This window comes from Armigeres subalbatus, chromosome 1 (assembly GCF_024139115.2).
Source record: "Armigeres subalbatus isolate Guangzhou_Male chromosome 1, GZ_Asu_2, whole genome shotgun sequence".
NCBI classification, from domain to species: Eukaryota; Metazoa; Arthropoda; class Insecta; order Diptera; family Culicidae; genus Armigeres; species Armigeres subalbatus.
The window spans coordinates 39,881,431-39,903,144 of NC_085139.1; the positions used below are offsets into that span (position 1 = coordinate 39,881,431).

At 38.8% G+C, this 21,714-nt stretch overlaps 2 protein-coding genes across 2 annotated transcripts in view; one reads left to right on the forward strand and one right to left on the reverse strand.

Annotated features, from left to right (window-relative positions):
• LOC134224630 (leucine-rich repeat-containing protein 24) overlaps nt 1-21,714 on the forward strand; it is an 820,149-nt gene that overhangs the window by 106,632 nt on the left and 691,803 nt on the right. The gene's annotated exons all lie outside the window — the stretch shown is intronic.
• On the reverse strand, nt 12,140-14,416 carry LOC134206110 (uncharacterized). Its single transcript, XM_062681804.1, has 4 exons — nt 14,263-14,416; nt 13,664-14,197; nt 13,294-13,601; nt 12,140-13,231 (listed from the first exon to the last, which is right to left on the reverse strand). The coding sequence occupies exons 1-4, from the start codon at nt 14,414-14,416 to the stop codon at nt 12,698-12,700; spliced, it is 1,530 nt and encodes a 509-aa protein (XP_062537788.1). The 3' UTR covers nt 12,140-12,697.

Genomic DNA, 21,714 nt, shown 5'->3' on the forward strand with positions numbered 1-21,714 from the left:
GCCATCTGAGCTTCTGAATGTATTTTTTTCTGTTTCTGTAAAGGGGATATGCTTTTGGGATTCCGAAGCCTAAAAAGATTCCGTTCAAAAGCACAAAAAGAGTTCCGCTCGGAAGCCCACACAATTTTGAAGGACCAAAGGTTCTTCTTTCGTAAAGCCAGAAGATGTCTGTCCGATGGGTTTCCAAACAGATTTATTTCTTCTGTGCTTCACCTCTGAACTGAACTCTTTTGGACTTCCCAACGGGAAATTGCGTAAATGTTATCAATTTATGCTAATGAAACAACATAGGGGAGACTGGGTAGACTTGATCCCCTTTTCTGATTTCCGATGAATCACAACCAAAAATAAATAAAAATACGCGATTTCCACACAGACTCTCTAAGAAAAATAGCATTTAACTTTACTGATGTATTTATTTATTTATTTATCATCAGACTAAGGCCGGAGTGGCCTGTGCTGCACATAAAAGACTTCTCCATTCAGCTCGGTTCATGGCTGCACTTCGCCAACCACGCAGTCTGCGGAGGGTCCGCAAGTCGTCCTCCACCTGATCGATCCACCTTGCCCGCTGTGCACCTCGCCTTCTTGTTCCCGTCGGATCGTTGTCGAGAACCATTTTCACCGGATTACTGTCCGACATTCTGGCTACGTGCCCGGCCCACCGCAGTCTTCTGATGTATGACAGTCCTTAAATTATTGTTGTTATTGTTACACAATCGATTTTTTGGAGTGCTGTGAAAAATCGACTTTCAAAATATTCGGGGGAAATTGATCCCTCTCCATGAACTTGCTTTGATAAAATTAGAAAAGTGCCCTCAGATTTTTTAAATATTTTCCCTTCAAAATACGCAGAATAATCGAATTGCTGTGCGTATATATGAACGATTTTTGTTATTGAATTCGATAGCACATGCAATTTTAAAATTTGGGGAGACTTGATCCCCTTTCTATGAGATCTACGCAATAAATCATTTTTCCTGCCAACCCTTCATCAAATCCGTCAAATCTACAAAAAATTAGAAGCCTAAGAACAGATTTAAATTTTTTCGAATTTTTTCGCAAAATTTTTGTATGGGTGACTAACGGGGGATCAAGTATCCCCATATTGAGGCAATAACTTAAAATCCAAATATCCTAAAACTTTGATGGAATGTTGACATTTTCATCAGTGTAGATCAAAAAGCATATTTATGGCTTGTTGCTATGAAAAAACGAAAGACTTTGGGCATTGTTATGAAAAGTTGTTCAAATTTTGCGTGGCCAATAAAAAAATCTCAAAGGTCAAAACATACAAACCGCCCTGCAGAATAAATAAGGTTGTCAATTCAAAAAATAACTCACCACATAAAGGTCATTTGTCTAGAGGATCTATACTAAAAAATACGCTAGAACAAAACTACTTTAGTTCTCGAACAAACAGGGGGTGATCAAGTCTACCCATCTTCCCCTACATATTGGTAGGGACATTATTCAAAGCTTTGTAGTGGAATATCTTCACTTGGCATGAGACAAAATAATATTATCCCACCACCACTTGATTGTAACTTTAGAGTAACTAAAATAACAAAATACGTATTTCGACCTCAACAGCAACCTTCTTTTTTCAGTGTCTCGTACTTTACTTAACTAAGTCCTACATCGACTTTTTGGTTATTGAAACCAGAACTCAACATATTCATTTTCATGAAGCAACTTCGGTCCGAATTTTGACAAATATCGCAAATAGTCAGACGAGAGACGACTACTCCAACTTATTCATTCGACTGTCACTGAGTGTGCTTACTATGTGCTGAAAAACATAAAAAACATTTTTACCGTTGAAAGTGCCTCGTGGATGAAAATCGGATTCAGTTCTATGTGATAAAGTACTTTACTCATTTAAGTGTTCAAATTTCAAATAATTTATCAACTTGTAGAGTATGCGTAAATATTCAATGATTAATATTCAACCGAATATTGACAGTCCAGAGCCGACTATAAATGTGCCTGGAAGTGAGCTGACAAGTGAAGAAAGGTGGACATCACCAAAAATTTTCGATTATTTTACGCTCGTTACTTACGCTTAGCTTAGCTTAGACTGACTGTACATATCAATGGTTGCTACTCCGTGATTGATCAGAACTGGTGCAAATTGCACTACGATCCAAGTGAATAGTGGTTGGGATTTACCATCTATTCTCGAAGTGCACGTTTCAGCAGCTCTCGAATGTTGATCAATAACGGCGCCGGCCAAGTCCTTACAGTCAGTTGGGGAAGGGAGGGAATGTTAGTGTGTGGTTATTGTTGCTACTAGAGACCGAGAATACCTCTGCATCTCCACAATTACCACGGGAAGGAAATTGTGTTAGTTGGGTGGGGTAATCAGTAACATAGATCGGGATTCACCATGGAAAGTGATGTGACTATGCAACTTCTATACTACAGTATTAGCATTTCCTTGATTTGTTCAATTGTTTATCCTTCGCGAGAATAAACAAACAATCGCACAAACTGAGCGCTTCATCATTTGAACTTCGGATGAGTCGCCCGCGGCATCATTTCTTCAACGCAAGAAAAGTAAAAAAGAAACGGGATTTAAATTGAAAATAAAGTAATAATCACGGCTGTTCAACCAAATTGATAGTAATCGGAAAGCTAATTATGTTTGTCGCTTGCCGTGACCAGTATACCGTAATCAGGATCTCACTGGTATTAATCCTGATGGGCTTGTGCGCTTTGAGCGGCTCACGGTCGCTTTTCAGTCAATATAAAGTCGTACATGATGCAATGCACGATGCTAAATTGGAGACGATATAGATACACGATATACATACATGTTGTATGGAGAAGCACCTATATCGCCTCCACTTCAACAGCCCACATGACACCATATACTTCCATGTGTTGACTGGGTTTGATAGGGCCTGCCTATAGACACATGCAGCTTTTTGCAGAGGTTCAACAGAGCCCACTGTCAAACCCCACCACATCCTAGACAGGCCCCCTAACTCGCAGTGGCCAAGGGGAGGGGTCGTCGTGCCCTTGGACATAGTCCCTGCTGCCCCTTATTTTACGCTCGTTACTTACGTTGGCAAAAGTGCATGATTTTTAAATAATTTTCTAATTCCTGTACCTTCAAAACTCCATCCAGGCAATACAGACATTTTGCTGAGATTGACACAGGCTTATAAAAATTGTATCTAGAATCCCTGGCGTATTGAAATTTAGTGCAATCCGGACGGGTCCTTCGGCCAGCAGACGTGGGCTTTGTCTAATGTGGTGCTTCTTTCAAAGTGCGAAATGCTCTCTGAAAGCATTGAACGTGTACTGTCTCCGAAAAGACACGTCGCGTGTTATAATTTGATTGGAATATTACAGTATTCACACAAATAATCGCATGCTTACTTTTGGGAACTGGTGATTTTCTTTCATTCGTGTGAAAAACGGGAAATACTGCAGGTGAACGGTTTTGTTCCTTGGCGCCTCAAAGAGGAGGGGAGTCAACTTCAGTAGATAAAGAGCTAGAACTGCGGATTGCTTGGCACTCGGTCGACGATAATACTGGGGTTGACGTGGGTCCACGCCGGGACTAGTTACCACGCATGGTGGCGGTACTGAAAGGGTTTTCTTGCTTCCTGAGATTTCACTAGAGGCAAGTCTGCAGATGAACGTGTCAAAATGGGCTTTTCGGTGTTCATCGTCGATTAGGTGCGGGGACCGAGATGAATGGAAATTGCAAAAGGAGGTCCGAAAGGCCACGTGGCCGCCATTATCGGAACTGTTCACTTCCTGGAGTTCGTTCGCGGGATGTCGAGTGGGCGCAGATGGGTCGTTTTCCTCCTACAAAGGTCTGTTCGACCTAGGTCCCACGCCAGGCTCAGAACCGTCACACTAAACTACGGCCAACACACTCACAGCACTTGCAGCACTAGGTTTAGTTTTCGTTTTCGATTTTTTAAATATTTAGAGGCTTCAAAAATTATACATTTTTCTGTCAGCAGAAAATTTTCACCGAATGTTTCCGCAACAAACCTGGATATGGTAATTTTGATCTCTTTTGTCAAATATTTAATTCTAACTTAAAATATGTTTTCTTATACGCCAGTAAGACTTTGTTTGTCTTAACAGCAATCACACAGAAGCTGGAAGTATTCAGCCTCACATCTGAATCTCGAATGATGAGCTCCTATGAGCTCCATTGCCGATGCATTCAAAAACCGATATACCTCGATGCAGTAAAAATGAATTTAAAATTTTTGGAAAAGGTTTGCAAACGTTCCGTGAAGTTTTACATTTTTGCATGAGTTTTGATAGGTTTTTAAACCTGTAAATTACCAGTTAATTTTTGGCGTGCAGTGTAGAAGTTTTAAACTACCCAGAAGAATAAATGGTTTATAAGTCATATATGTATATAAACCATCGAATAGAAGAGTGAACATTTCTAAGCATGTTTTTTTTGTTCGGTCACGGTGATTTTGTTATACCCTTGTTAAAACCCAATCGAGATGTAATTTATTATTATCTCAAAAAACGAGTGAAAATTTCGCAATATTGTATATCGCGCGTCGACTCATGATAATTCTCTTGGTCATGAGTCCGGTGAGGGTTGACTCGCGGTTGATTTGAATCGTACACGACATTTTGAGAAATTGAGTTTTTCCCAACACCGCCAATGAGTGAGTGCGTTAGTAACCAAGCCCTGAATCAATCCTTTTAATGATACGATTTGGTCGAATATCTTTTGCTTTCAATATCAGACTATTGATTTTGATCCATACAGCAAACATCTGGTCCATCATTGACAGTCCTTCACGAAAACATCTCTCATATTCGCTGGCGGAACTCCAATAACTGAGATGGGCCATTATCTGCCCGCAGCCAGCTTGACAGCCCTCCCAAATCATTTGGAACACGTGCTGGGTTGGCCACATCTGAAGAAATAACTTTTTTTTGCAAAAGGGTAGCATTTGCAATGATATTTTTTGGACTATGGCCATTCATCTGATTATATTTGCCACCTTCTACCGTTACCGTAGCTCGCAAAAACAGTAGAACAGTTAGAATCAAAGTACAGTTTGATAGAACCCAGCCACTTATTTGCCACCTAAACGTGTTCTACGCTGATGGCTACGGAACATACCACTAGATATATGCCATCACAACGACCATCGACCATAAGGACCGGCCGGCCGACCAAAATCCGTGAACAGCATTTTGATGAGTTCCGAGCAGCCTAATCGATTGTCGTCACTCGTCACATTTGCAATTCCGATATTTTTTCCCGCTCTCTATCTCACTCTTTCCCACTCGCTATTCACAGCACGCAATGCTCTACGACACGAAATTTCTTTTGTGTGTTTTTCTTTTCACTCTCATCATCACACACCATGAACGATGCACATAGGAGTAAATAAGCCAATTCTTGGCCAAAACTATTTTTTGCGGTTATTTGGGCATGATATTCCTAGGACGAAGTAATAATTGCCAATTATGCAGGAAAATGCATTTTTTGGATAAATCTATCCACCTAACAGTGTAAAACCAAATAAAAATGTCAAAGCACATATATTTTTAAATAAAACCTCGCGTTTTATGTAAAATCTCTTGCTTTCGCTACGCAAACGATTCTAAAATGACTATATTCTACATAGTAGCAAGAAACCCGTAGTTAAAGCTGTATCCTTAGATGAATTTTCTAACATTTACATAGGGTAAAAAAATTTAAATTATTTTAACCCATGCCCAAGATCCCAAAAGAAAAATGGTTGTATAAATTCGCATGTACAAAACTAAACACTGTTTTTTGATTGAACACTCTTCTCTCCTTAACTTAAATCTTAACCTTAAAAATTGGGGTCTGAAAAGGTGAAGCCTGTAGTAAGAAATATAAATCACCTGTATTCTATATACCCTGGCTCGAAACAACAACGATTACCATGTCCGAATCAAAGCCCACAAGATATCATAGCTAGCCATGACAAAACTATCATAATAAGGCACGGTTCATAAATTATGATCACTTCAATAAAAACGGGTTCATCCTAAATCTAGGTAGTAACAGATTTCTCTACAATGCAGAAGTTATAGATAAGCGATTTTAATATAAGGTTTTCAAAAAGATATCAACGCAACTCATGGGAGACACATTATTCTATTTGTGTCTTGACAAAATGCATGCTAAATAGCATGCATTTTACATTTTTTTCCTGGATTACATGTGGTAATTTATGAACAAATGTTAAAATTTTGTTTGAAAATGATGAAAAATCGCATTTTATTCAAATAGCTCAGAATCTAATTTGCGGACGTTTGCGGACGAGTTTTCACGTGGAATGCTTAGTTTATATCTTGAAGTTACACCCAAGTGATTTATCTTTGCCGGATCTTGCCGTATAGATTAACTTTTCCTCTGAAGAAAAACATAAAAAATAGAAAAAATAGTGATTTTCAAGTGATCATCACCTGAAACATAAAATTTATAATTTGACCATAAACATGAACAAAATGGAGACATACAACTATAATCTACTCATTGTGTACTAATAATAGCTTGTTGATAACATTTATGTTGTGTAAAAATCAGATTTTCCAAATACTCCACAAATAAAGTAGATAAAATCCAATCTAATACCTCATTTTTGAGCCCTAATTATATTTTTTTACTAAATTTTGGGTCATTTCTGAAATAGCCATAGTATGCAGAATGTTTTTAAGTATCTAAAAAAAATTTTAGAATGTATAAATGTTGAAAAAAAAAATTTGGGTTTTGTCCACGAATTTGTTCTAGTTACTCTTCTGTGCGATGATCGAATTCCAATTTGTTATGACTTGTCGGTACAACAAATTGGCGCCGTGTTGTGGGCCCACATTGGGGTGACTCTGTATTTAATATTGTTCAGTGTGAAGTCATGTAATCCATTATGACCATTGTTGTACAAACCCAAGGTTATTTGAATCTCCATGAATTGTATCAATGAATTAGCTTAGAAATTTTGTTTGTATTCAGTTTCACCTAATCTTACATGGATTTGAATAGAAATTCGAAAACTGAAAGTGGCAGTTCAAAAATTAGTAAAGAATCCTTCTTGCAGAAAATTTTTTATCTTCAAACATTTACATTTACATTTAAATTTTATTTGATGAATGTGTTATTCGAAACAAAATCAATATTCACGGCAAAATAAATCAAAATCTTACCACAATCTTCTCTTAGTTTGACTCGCGAATGAAAAAGAACCCTAAACAGGAAAGTCACTTTTGCCACAGGCACCCCTAGCATACGCATAACAAATGATAGTCGAAGCAAACCATACGAATGTGGTATGGGGACTCCCATTAGGGAGTGATTTGACCGAACAGGGGTAAAATTGTATTCCGTGGAAGGTACAGGAGTGCGAAGGTCTACGGCGTGAAGAGTCTGTGATTGTTCATCAGTAATTGAGCTGACAGTGTCAAAATAAGGTGAACGAACATGCGGCTTGACGTTCGCAACGGAACAACTCCATTGCGGAGAGCAGTTGATTTATGGTGGTAGCCAAAGATGCCAGGTAGTAGGCAACTTTTGGTATCCTGCCGATTCTTTTGCGTAGGTGCGCCGCTGTTTAAAATCTGTCATGCCACTGATCACGCCGGGTTAATTTTGGCACGAGTTCTTATTAATAGAAAACGGGTACCCTTTATTATCACATCAGCTTATAATAAAAGATTCCCTTGAGAAATTGTTTAAGGATAAGCCTATGTATGAGATAATTAAAATGACATTTGTTTTTTGCTTCTGCATTGAGAAATATGATTAAAAAGGAGTTTGAAACTAGTGTGGGACTCCGGGAGGCTTGTCCTTAATTTTTTTTCGGAAAATTCTTCTGAATACCAAGGAATAACTTTTGAGACTCCAAATAAAACTCTTCCAAGTTAAAAAAAAAAATCATGACAAATTCATTTGCATTTCAGGGCTTATTTTTCGAATCTATCATTTATTTATTTATTTTTTTTTTATTGTCTTTATTAATGAGGTTTTCGGCCCTTGACCGGTTCACCTCAATCATTTATTTGAAAGGTTCATTTGCTGTGAAGCGTTACGATGCCGGAATCATGTTTTGCAATACAGTCTCTCCTGATTCTTCCAAGATATTGTTTGTTTTGGGGAGCAGAAAGACTCCCGATTTGGTTCCAGGGATAATTCAAAAGATTTTTTTTTTGTTCCGAAAATCCAATGTTTTTTTTATTTCGATGGAAATTCTTCCGAATTTCTTCAAAAAAAGTTGTAGTAGATAAGATCAGGTCTATAATGTATCGGAAAAAAATATTCATTTTATTACATTGCATTCAGCTAATAGCTGAATTAGAATATACTCTTTTGTCGTGTATTTCGTTTAAACGTGTAGCAAGCTACCTCAGATTGTAAGATATTTTGATTCCATTCAGCAAGAAAGATTTCGGGATGATTGTGTGAGAGCAAAATGAGAATCAGTTTGAAGTATTGCTGCGACAAACAGTCGAGACTGGAAATCTCGATCGGGTCACGACAATGGCGCAGTCGAAAAAAAATAAGATTTTTGTCTGCAGATTTTGCCAGTGCTCCCCAAAAGAAGAGATATAGGAAACAAATTCAGGTATATATAATTGTAAAATAGAGAAAAATAAAATGGAAACATGTTGTTATCCCCAGTAGTCTTCATTCCTCGTCAGTGGAGTAGACTGGGTGACATAAATTTTCAAAAAGTAGATAACATAAACAAAAGATTAACTTCTAAATTCAGTATTAGAAGTTAATCTTTTGTTTATCTTATCTTATAAGAAAATGTATTCTAACCAGTACTGAGAACAATCATTTTCATCAGACTTAATCATTGAAAATTTTAACCATGCGCTTTCAATTTTCATCATCACCAAATGAATCAAAATTTCAAAGACTTTATAAATTCACCCATGAACGGCACATTTATCTGTAGTTGAAATATTTCATATTCATCGTCTACAGTCACGTAATAAAATTAATTGAAAATCTATCGAAATGATCTTCATTACATTTTCGGTAAACGAAAAATAAATCAACAAACAGCAAGTAAGTATATGAAAAAATGCAAACTGAAGAAATAACAAAACAGTACCTAGTTCATTCCTATCTTCCGTTCACTTTTTCTAGTAGAACCGTCACCAAACATTCTCGGCTGCTATACGTAAACATCCGCTGCATCGGTATGAATCTATACAAGAATTTGTGCACTTTGTTTGCTTGTTTAGAAAAATAAAAAAAAAGGAATGGAGATCGATTTGTTTCTCTGCTTTCACAAACTTGAATGTGCGGAGCATCGATCAGAAATGGAAGTCGTGTCGGAATGTCTAAGAGTGATCCTTAAAATTGTATTGCATCGAATCGTTATTCGTCGAAAATATCTACATACAGCATTTGGTCACTTCAATGAAAAATAGGTTCAGTATGACTATAAAATCATATGAAAGACATAATAGACCATTGTTTAGGTAGATTAATCTGCTCTAAATGGCATAAAATAGAATAAGAAAAATATTTTGAGCTTTTAGTGGAATGTCTTTACTTGTCATAAGACGAGTTCGTAAAATTCCATTTAATTCGTACTCGCCGAGTCAAGTACGAGACACTGAAGACGGCCTTACTGTTGAGGTTGAAATACGTATCTGTCAAATGTACAATCAAGTGGTGGAATTAATTGGAATTGCACGAATTCGTCTTATGACATGTAAAATAGAAAGTATGAGCGCAACAGCCTGAAACTTTGGTTATCAAGAACCATAGTGCCGCCGCAAGCATCCTAGATCGGTCCAAGAATCATTTTTTTACATAACCGTGTAAAAAAATCCATTAATTTTTTTTACAAAGTTGCTTCATTTTGCATGATTTGCGAAGAAATCACCAAACTATTTTTACACGGATTTTCAAATTTTGAACAGAAAACTTTTTTTTACACGGAACGCATCAAAACCCAATGTAGATAAAATTATTGTAGATGTAGTATAAATTATCAACATTGTATTGACTTTACCCACTATTCTTTCAAGATAACAGGCAAACCATCTGCTCACGATCTTACCCAGCTATATACTTTTTTTTGTGAACGCAAATCGCCCAGTAGATGAACTCTAAATCATCATTGCACTCCTAGCAGATTTAATACCCATGCCCTGGTGTAGCAACTGCATTGCAAAAAATATAGATGCGATATCAAGAAATAGGAGAAAAGTCCCTTATAATGAGACATTACAGTGGTTTTATTTTGGAAGTACAAAGTGGAAATGTCTATTAAATTCATTTTCTTAGTCGAATAACAAGTTACCTGTCATCGTTCGATGCGAGTTATAATTTGTTTTAAGTACTAATTATGTTTATTAATTATTTTTCAGAATTCAGCTTGAACCGTACCGAGCACTTAAGTTGCTAGTCCAGCCTCATTATACCAAACCCTATGTAAAACTTTTCAACTACAGCGGGACAAGTGTCATACTGCACGTATACCTTCGAAGAATTGGTTAAACAAGACACGTTGTGCACAACCATTTAAAAAAATTTAACGGATTTTTCATCCATCAAAAAACGCTTTCGCTCTAGACTAATAATTAATCAACGATGGATTGGATGCATGATAACTACCCAAGATAGTTGCAGTAGCCGAATCTAAATATTAGAAATTAAACGGCGGTATCAGTTACGTGTCACTCTAATATACCATGCTCTATTGGCCTATCACTTCCTTCCATTTTATGTATATGCAACACTACTTGTATTGTAATCCTAATCCGATGTCGACTCTCATCAAGCATTCAATCATAACAACGAAGTTTGTTATTAATTCTGAAAATTACATTTTCAATGTACATACGTTCCTTTTACTTGGTACCTTACTTACGATGTTGAGATCATAGGTACTAATACATCCCGTTGATAAAATTATCTAGTATTGTATGGACTCATGCTGATCATGATAAAAGTGTGTCTTCAAAATGGAGATTTACATTCAATGTTCATAGCCGAAGGCCAACGTTATATTGGAGCTTCGAAACGCGATAAAAATAGAAAATGAGCGATCAACTTCGCAAGATCTATGAGTTCTAGTGTTGCGTTCAAAAAGTAGAAAATGGTGACATATTGGTCATTCAAATTGGAGTAAATATCCGGTAAAACCTGAAGTCAATCTTGTAGCCTCACCGCATCCTATTTGATGAAACTGACATTCAGTATAAAAAAATCAGTGGGTTGTTGTAGAGAACCAAATTTCATAATTTAAATTCCTGAAATAGACAAAATTGAATTTAATTTACATCCTGAAACATTTATGAAATTAAACGATACAAAGGAAATTTCCCGATGCAAGTACGCCGCTGATGAGGCTATCGGAAGAGCAGTAATAGTTTGATCCTGATCCAGAATGTAGAGTTGCAAACCAAAGAAACTGATTCGTCCGACGGTGCACAGAAGTTTTCTCCAACTTAAAGTAACATTGTGCGGGACACAAATCGACGCATGAAGACAAGTAGCACTGGGTAGGCTAGCATGGAAGTAATTTGCTGCTGGTATTTTCCGTCCAGGCCGTGATATTACTGAAACGTTCACCTGAGGCAAACACAAGAATAAAAATCTCACCACCAATATGAATTTTAAAGTTTTTAACTTACCTGACGTCGATTGTTTCTCAAGAAAGGTACAAACTAAATGAGACTGGAGTATCCACTTTATACAAGTTGAAGATAAGTAGATCCTTCCTTTATGAAGCAGTATTTGATTACAGAAATATTTTTGCCATCCGGTAATCAGCAAAAATATCTTTCCAGGTAGATTGATATTATTCTCGCGATCGGTCATTGTGAACGTAGAAACCGTGTAGTACATAATTACAACAAATAATAAACAACTTCGATTCACTTTCCTACTTATTTTTACTTATTTACTTACTTACTTATTTACTTATTTTTACAAACTAAACGTCTCAGATTCTGCTGCGTTTGAATCGTTTGAATCCTGTTTACGGTGTTTACGTTGTACAATAAGGGGTCGTTCAATAATGACGTCAAAGGTTTTAGGAGTGCGAAGGGGTTTAATATGTTGTGATAGACAGTATACTAGGTATACAAAAAGCGTGACAGAGGGGGGAGATGGGTCTAAAAATTTCAAAAAGTAGTGGACGTCATATTTGAATCGCCCCTATGCGAGTTAATCTATAAATATACCGCGTTCCGGATCAAATACAATAATTATTAGGGTCTCGTTGTTAGTTGTCACGAACACGAACGCATGATTCGTGGTTGGAAATAATTCCATTTGGTTTAGGGTTTCGCAAATTACATAACGCAAAAATTGACCATTAGCGAGTCCATGACCGAACAGTTGGCTACGACGCAATTGCAATTATCGAATGTATACTGTATCGGAGTGTGATTTATGATACGCAATTTGAGCAGAGTGTTGCTGATGCGTAAAAATACAAAAGAAATCGGAAACGTCTTTGCTTAAACGTTACACTCATATATGCGTAATAGTAATGCAATTGTGATTCATTACTGAGGTATAATCTGCATTTAAGCTGTGATAGTTTTGGATTGGTTTGTGAAACTTGTTTCTATAACGCTTCGTGTATATGGATTAAAATTCTTTTATTCTGACTTATGCATCAAGTAGCAAAACAAGTATGAGTGAGTAAAATTCAATAGATGTTACCATTGAAAATCTGGTAACTGTAGAGATTTACGAAGAAGTATCGGTTGGCAAGCTTTCAGGTTCTTCTGACTCAAAAGTCTTCCAATCATACAGACCTGGAAGAATTTTCTGAAACAGATCCCTATTGAGCTTGATCATCAGTATATTCGACAATGTCTCTTCACCCAGTCCTGTACGAGAATCAGTCAAAATCAAGCCTAGCGCGCTGAATGAGCGTTCGACAGATGCCTGGCTCGAAGGTGCGGCAAGCACAACCATTGCTACAGCGTACAGCTCAGGATGTGTGTGTTTCCGTGCTAACCAGTGATTCCATACATCGTAATTGTGACCTTGCCGTTCTTCTGCTTCGAGAGCCTTAAGCTGTTTCATAAATCTGGACGTGCTTGAACCTTCATTCGAGATCAATGACCCTCCAAACAGTTCCGTCATAACATCATCAAAGCCACCATATGAATCAGATGTTGATTCAGATGTCGAAGAAACGTTGAGTGAAGTAGTGTTATCCGTAGATGTTGGTGGACGAAGCCGACGAATTCTTTCGTACAGGCTAATAATGTATTCCTATAAAATGTTAAAGTATATTGATGGTCATTCGTAATACATAATTTTTCATTTGAAAATACCTGGATCTCCGCCTTCTCCCCTGCGGTGAATAGTTTGGATCCACAGAAATTGAAGCGTGGGTCTAAATATAGTGCCATTTTGAATGCTTGTGAGTTGCGAAGATTTGTCAATCGTTTTGTCAATGATTCATGTAGAGATGCAGCGAATTGGTTATTTGACAGTTTGCGGACTTCACTTAGAGCCATTAGCCACTGCTTGTATAAATCCGGCAAAGTAACGTGAGCTTCCTGCATCGTTTTGGTACAGATATAAAGAGGTTTGAATGCATGTTGGTAATCTTGAATGAACGGCCACTGTTCTGTCAGATCTGAAAATATGTGATAGCTTATGATAGCTCATTATAGAATTAGATAAATTTTGTTTTTTTACCTAACTCTGGATACTCTTCTGCCAGCTGTTTGAAGAAGTTTTCCTGAGAGACAAAGCTCTGCATCATATGGTAAATGCCACACCACCGTGTGACATTCCAGACCGGTGGATATGACGCCGACGACTCCTTAAAGTTGGTTTTGTATTTGACGTTCTTAGTTCGTTTCGCTATTTCTGTCACTGCCTTGACACTTTCATTCGACTTGTTTACTACGTCGAGAATGGCCAATTGAAGCGTATGAACGGAGCACCGAATGAGGTTTATTTGATTTTGAAACTCATCAAGTAAGCCAGCCGATAGTTTTCGCTGCACATTATCTTGATCTTCGTTATCGTCCTGCTCAATCATTACCTCTGTTATCATGGCTCGTTCAAATTCTACTTTCAGCTCTCTCACAGCAGCACACATATTTGCTCCATTGTCGACAGTCACGGAGAACACTTGGTCAAGAGATACACCGTAAATCTTCAGAGCTTCAAGAATTCTTGTTTTGAGAAAACTTGCAGTTTGGCGTTGAGAAACTTCTAGCATTGCTGAAACAGTTTTAATGATAAATTGATTATTTTTTTGGGATATAATAGAAATTTCATTGTATTACCCAGAGTACGAATGACAACAACGTCTGACAAGCAGTACTGGACGTTGATTCCCAGAACGCTACGGTTGTGACGTGAGGCGGAATCAATTTTCAGGCTGATTAACTTTTTTGACATCTCCTCCTTCATCGCCTGCCTGATTTTGTCTGCTGCCATGGTAAGATGATTTTTGACATTGGATCTATTAATCTTGAACTTCAATGCATCAGCAATCGGATCGGTTATTAGCTTAAATCCTTCCCAGTCTAGACTGGCAAGCGGCATGTTATGGTAGGAAATAAGTTTTAAAAGAGCCTCCAAGAACAGCTGCCGATCAATAGCGATTGGTCGCTTCGCTATTAGTCGAGGTTTTTTTATGACAGTATCCTGATTTTTGAAAAGCCCTTTCAGGAGAGCAATTTCTGGATGTTGAATCCGGCAGTGCCGCACAAAGTTTTGGGCATCAAACGTTTTTTGTTCATAATTGCAACCACTATGCGCATCAATATGGCAGCGGGCTCTTGATCCTTCGAAAATAACGAGTTCGGATGCAATTTCAGCTAATGTTTTTTCATTTTTATTTCTTCTCCTTGAGCGAATACCTGCGCTCATTCCGGAGTCAGTTGATTTTGGTACAGTAGATTTAGTTTCCATCACTATTCACTGAACATATAACTATTTTAAGATCTTAAGACTTACTGCGATACTCCTTCGAGGACAATTTCAGAAAATATAAAACAATGAAAATGTTACTGATAGGCTTTCTTTACGAATGAAAATGACTTGGCATCATGTTGTTTACAGACGAAGAGCAAAGAAAATAAAGCAAAATGAACGCTCAATGAATATGAAATATTTCCTAGGCATGAAAAAATGAAACAAAATACTGTGGTGTTGATTTTTCTTCATGCGTATCAGAATGAAACGTATCATTCTTTTATTTTCATTTCTGGATGAATGTAACAAATGTTTGAAAGTACTTTTAAAGGAAAACGTCAAAATGCGTCATTTTTCAACGTCACGTTCATGCGTTGAAATATTGCAGCACTGATTCTAACGAAATCATATTTAAACATTCGATTTACAGAAATTTGATTTGAATTGGATTTAAATTGGATTTGGATTGGATTTGGATTGGATTTGGATTGGATTTGGATTTGGATTGGATTTGGATAGGATTTGGATTGGATTTGGATTGGATTTGGATTGGATTTGGATTGGATTTGGATTGGATTTGGATTGGATTTGGATTGGATTTGGATTGGATTTGGATTGGATTTGGATTGGATTTGGATTGGATTGGATTGGTTTGGATTGGTTTGGATTGGTTTGGATTGGTTTGGATTGGTTTGGATTGGTTTGGATTGGTTTGGATTGGTTTGGATTGGTTTGGTTGGTTTGGATTGGTTTGGATTGGTTTGGTTGGTTTGGATTGGATTGGTTTGGATTGGTTTGGATTGGTTTGGATTGGTTTGGATTGGTTTGGATTGGTTTGGTTGGTTTGGTTGGTTTGGATTGGTTTGGATTGGTTTGGATTGGTTTGGTTGGTTTGGATTGGTTTGGATTGGTTTGGATTGGTTTGGATTGGTTTGGTTGGTTTGGATTGGTTTGGATTGGTTTGGATTGGTTTGGATTGGTTTGGATTGGTTTGGTTGGTTTGGATTGGTTTGGATTGGTTTGGTTGGTTTGGTTGGTTTGGTTGGTTTGGTTGGTTTGGATTGGTTTGGGATTGGTTTGGATTGGATTTGGTTGGTTTGGATTGGTTTGGTTGGTTTGGATTGGTTTGGATTGGTTTGGATTGGTTTGGTTGGTTTGGATTGGTTTGGATTGGATTTGGATTGGTTTGGATTGGTTTGGATTGGTTTGGATTGGTTTGGATTGGTTTGGATTGGTTTGGATTGGTTTGGATTGGTTTGGTTGGTTTGGATTGGTTTGGATTGGTTTGGTTGGTTTGGTTGGTTTGGATTGGTTTGGATTGGTTTGGATTGGTTTGGATTGGTTTGGATTGGTTTGGATTGGTTTGGATTGGTTTGGATTGGTTTGGTTGGTTTGGATTGGTTTGGATTGGTTTGGATTGGTTTGGTTGGTTTGGATTGGTTTGGATTGGTTGGTTTGGATTGGTTTGGATTGGTTTGGATTGGTTTGGTTGGTTTGGATTGGTTTGGATTGGTTTGGTTGGTTTGGATTGGATTTGGATTGGTTTGGATTGGTTTGGATTGGTTTGGTTGGTTTGGATTGGTTTGGATTGGTTTGGATTGGATTTGGATTGGTTTGGATTGGTTTGGATTGGTTTGGATTGGTTTGGATTGGTTTGGATTGGTTTGGATTGGTTTGGATTGGTTTGGTTTGGTTGGTTTGGTTGGTTTGGATTGGTTTGGTTGGTTTGGATTGGTTTGGATTGGTTTGGATTGGTTTGGATTGGTTTGGATTGGTTTGGTTGGTTTGGATTGGTTTGGTTGGTTTGGATTGGTTTGGATTGGTTTGGATTGGTTTGGATTGGTTTGGTTGGTTTGGATTGGTTTGGATTGGTTTGGATTGGTTTGGATTGGATGGGATTGGTTTGGATTGGTTTGGATTGGTTTGGATTGGTTTGGATTGGTTTGGATTGGTTTGGATTGGTTTGGATTGGTTTGGATTGGTTTGGATTGGTTTGGTTGGATTTGGATTGGTTTGGATTGGATTTGGTTGGTTTGGATTGGTTTGGATTGGTTTGGTTGGTTTGGATTGGATTTGGTTGGATTTGGATTGGTTTGGATTGGTTTGGATTGGTTTGGATTGGATTTGGATTGGTTTGGTTGGTTTGGTTGGTTTGGATTGGTTTGGATTGGTTTGGATTGGTTTGGATTGGTTTGGATTGGTTTGGATTGGTTTGGATTGGTTTGGATTGGTTTGGATTGGTTTGGATTGGTTTGGATTGGTTTGGATTGGTTTGGATTGGTTTGGTTGGTTTGGATTGGTTTGGATTGGTTTGGATTGGTTTGGATTGGTTTGGATTGGTTTGGATTGGTTTGGTTGGTTTGGATTGGTTTGGATTGGTTTGGATTGGTTTGGATTGGTTTGGTTGGTTTGGATTGGTTTGGTTGGTTTGGATTGGTTTGGTTGGTTTGGTTGGTTTGGATTGGTTTGGATTGGTTTGGATTGGTTTGGATTGGTTTGGATTGGTTTGGATTGGTTTGGATTGGTTTGGTTGGTTTGGATTGGTTTGGTTGGTTTGGATTGGTTTGGATTGGTTTGGATTGGTTTGGTTTGGTTGGTTTGGATTGGTTTGGATTGGTTTGGATTGGTTTGGATTGGTTTGGATTGGTTTGGATTGGTTTGGATTGGTTTGGATTGGTTTGGTTGGTTTGGATTGGTTTGGATTGGTTTGGATTGGTTTGGATTGGTTTGGTTGGTTTGGATTGGTTTGGATTGGTTTGGATTGGTTTGGATTGGTTTGGATTGGTTTGGTTTGGATTGGTTTGGATGGGATTTGGTTGGTTTGGATTGGTTTGGATTGGTTTGGTTGGTTTGGATTGGTTTGGATTGGATTTGGATTGGTTTGGATTGGTTTGGATTGGTTTGGATTGGTTTGGATTGGACTTGGATTGGTTTGGATTGGTTTGGATTGGTTTGGATTGGTTTGGATTGGTTTGGATTGGTTTGGATTGGATTTGGATTGGTTTTGGATTGGATTTGGATTGGATTTGGATTGGATTTGGATTGGATTTGGATTGGATTTGGATTGGGTTTGGATTGGGTTTGGATTGGATTTGGATTGGATTCAGATTTGAATTGGATTTGGATTGGATTTGGATTGGATTTGAATTGGATTTGAATTGGATTTAGATTGGATTCGGATTGGTTTTGGATTGGATTTGAATTGGATTTGGATTAGATTTGGATTGGATTTGGATTGGATTTGGATTGGATTTGGATTGGATTTGGATTGGATTTGGATTGGATTCGGATGGGATTTGGATTGGATTTGAATTGGACTTGGATTTAAATTAAATTTGAATGAATAAATTATTTGATTTGGCTAGATTTAGATTGGATTTGAATTTTCTTCCAAATTTCCACGGCATCAATCTCCACCGAAGAAGAATCTGAAAAAAAATGCCTTGAAACCTGTCTTGCCTGTTTCTGTCTTCTTCTAGAAATTGAAAAAGAATCACAAACAGAATAAACAATTCCGATTGCATTTCCGTCATTTCCTGACAGAGGGTAGGCAAATTACTACAGTTGTGAGTTGAAAACGTACTTTTGTGTTTAGGTGACTATCTGCGGGTGGACGATGTAGTGCTGTCGCACCATCCAGTTTCCCTTGAGGTGTTTCAGTTTTGACCTGAAAGCATAAACTGCACACAATCCGAGCTTCAATCCACAACGCCACACAATCAACAGTTTGTGCGCCTTTGTGAGTGATGATCGTTCTAGTTTATCGGTTTGTGAGAAGGAAAGTACGAAAGACGACGACCGAGTCCAAGCGGAAAAGTCAAGCTGCTCGCTTGGCGGAAGCTATCACAAAAGCACTCTTTCTATCTATCACCGGACGGGTCGGACGGGCACCGTATGCTGGCGTGCTGCGGGCCGAAGGGCTTATTGATCGATTCGAGTTCCGATAACCCACTATTCTTTTTCCTCTTTTTCGCTACCCCCTTCCGGTGAATCGAAAGTGTACACAAAACAGCGCAAACAACTCGAAAGATAGAACGTGGTGCTTGGTGGATTCGAACTGTTCACTTTTCGTTTCGCATCACTGTTTGGAATAGTATGACTATCGGTAGTGATGATTAATGTCACAGGATTGACGTATTAAGTCGTGAAATGTCAAAGGTCTAATTGGCTGTTTTAATGTGGGCAATAATACGTCGACCCTTTGCACGTGATCTCGTCAGCGCACGTGATCTCATAGCAGGAGTGGTTTATTGTAAGGGTATTTTAATTTCAACGGCAAGAGTCCTCCCCTATTAAGTAATTGTAGCACCTTATAACACCTTATAATCATCGGGACCCAACACACACCTTAAGACAATTGCAGCCGAATCTAAGCGGAATGAATAAAGGATTTTTCCCTCGTTGGCTTCAGCCCCAATTCGGACGTTGTTCACTCCGTTCGAATGACTGTCTGAACGAGCGCTCCCAAACAATTTCTTCAACAATCGGAAAGCAGCAGCAGCGGCAGCGGTCGTCGTCGCAACGACAAGAGCCATACGGCCAGCGTGCCAGAGCCTGGTGGTAAGCTGCGGCGTTGATAAGATAACGGGTGAGCAAGTTCCGTGAAATAACATCGACGGCTGCCGGCTGCTATCTGTTGGGCACACGGAACCGAACCAGTCAGCAGACCACGGCGTTTATCGATTGCGTTCGGGTAGGCCTCTGTTCTGTTGTTGTTGGCGCGCCGTTGTGTGAGCCGGCGACGGACGACGACGACGACGCAGCGTACGTTGCTTGTTGGTTCTTCGAAATGATTAATTTCGGTGATTTATGAGAAGTATCGTGCGCTACTTGAACTGTTTGCAATTAATCAACTTTCGCTGCGATAGAGCTTTTCCTGGGGAGGAGATGTTTGGACCGGTAGGCTTAGACACTTATGTTTTGCTTTAAAACAGCGCACTCGAGTACCTATTTAATAATGTTGAACAGATGACGGAACGTCTAATTGGAACTAAGCTGCCTTAATTGATTCTTTTCTGTGAACACAGATTCAAGTTGAGCATTCGTGATCTCTCAAATTAAACAGGATTCTTACTAGAGTTCGACGTAATACAGATATAACCATGTTGAACGTTCCGATTGCTACAAAAACTCACATTCCGAGCGAAATGGGTGATTAATTGTTGATTCAATGGAATCGAACCTTCTGAAGAAGGAGAATCGATACAAATTTACGCGAAATGTAATTTCCAACGAATTAAGCTTCCTCCGCAATGTTGATCATTGTCAAACGGAATTGCCGCAATCGTGGTTTCCAGTGAGTTTACACCAAAACGCAAATTTGCGAAGCGTTCCAAGAAGAGGGGAAATGTTGTTACGTTTGAGCGTTCAAAAGCAATATACGATGGAAGACTGATAGATTTCTTCAAATTCCTATAAGCTGAAAATGGCACAATCGACATTTCAACGTAACAATCTTTCCGTTAAACAATTCATTATTCAGAACAATAATTAACAATTCGAAATTGAAAAATGCGGAAAGAAAACAATATGAACTTTTTTTTATATTGTTCATTGGTACTGTACGACGATCTCCTCCCAAGTGAGTTAGCCGTCTTGGCGTCCGGGTGACGTGTGACGTCGGAACATAATATGTTTTTGAATTGCCTTCTGCCCTTGCACCTGCTTGTTCTGCACAGCATTTGTCGATTACGATGTGGAACAGAAGCGGAAATAGAATACACTCATCCTTGCCTTACTCAAGCGGCTATTCGAATGGGGTCGGATACGGCTCGGTTATGCAGCGCTTTGGTGTGGCCAACGAGTCTGGAGCTCCCTTGCGTCGTGTGGCGCTCCACAGATTTCCGTGGTTTAGACGGTCGAAGACTGTTTCGTGGTCAGTGCGTACCAAATGGAGAGACTCTTGACATTCGCCGACCAGCTCCAGGATAATACGGAACGTGACAATATGGTCCTCACATGATCTTCCGGAGTCCTGCCTGCTGTCGTCGTGTCTATCTTCCCCTTTATCCGAATTAGAATAACTTTACTCAGAACTCGAAGAACAATGTACAGTAACATGATGCCCTGCCAATTGTCGTATCTATCAATTGTTTGACGTACTCGAGCCACCGTTTCAGCTAATTAGTTGGGTCGGTGAGCTACTGACATGTCGCGTCTTTCATTTGGCATCCACAGATTCGTTGTGAGACATCGTCTTTGGAGATATGGTGGAGGAGGCGAATATCGCCGGTTGTTGCGGCTTTCCATCCATCGTCGGCCGGGGAGTCCACCCACTCACACTTGTCCCGTCTGTAGCAGCGTTCAACATACTTCTCTAGAGCTGCATGCACTTGGCAGCTTTGACTCAAATTCGAAACATGACTCATATTCCGAAAACTGGCCTTTAAGGCTACTTTACACCACAGAAAAATTTTCCGCAGTATTTTGATCTCCGTGCATTTTATATGGGGCCGGAATCCCGAGTTCTCTCCGAGTTCCGGAAGGAATTCTCCCCGAATTCCGGAAGGAATTCTCTCCGAATTCCGGAAGGAATTCTCTCCGAATTCCGGAAGGAATTCTCTCCGAATTCCAGAAGGAATTCTCTCCGAATTCCGGAAGGAATTCTTTCCAATTTCCGGAAGGAATTCTCTCCGAATTCCGGAATGAATTCTCTCCGAGTTCCGGGATGAATTCTCTCCGAATTCCGGAAGGAATTCTCTTCGAATTCCGGAAGGAATTCTCTTCGAATTCCTGAAGGAATACTCTTCGAATTCCGGAAGGAATTCTCTTCAAATTCCGGTAGAAATTCTTTTCGAAATTCGGAAGGAAATCTCTCC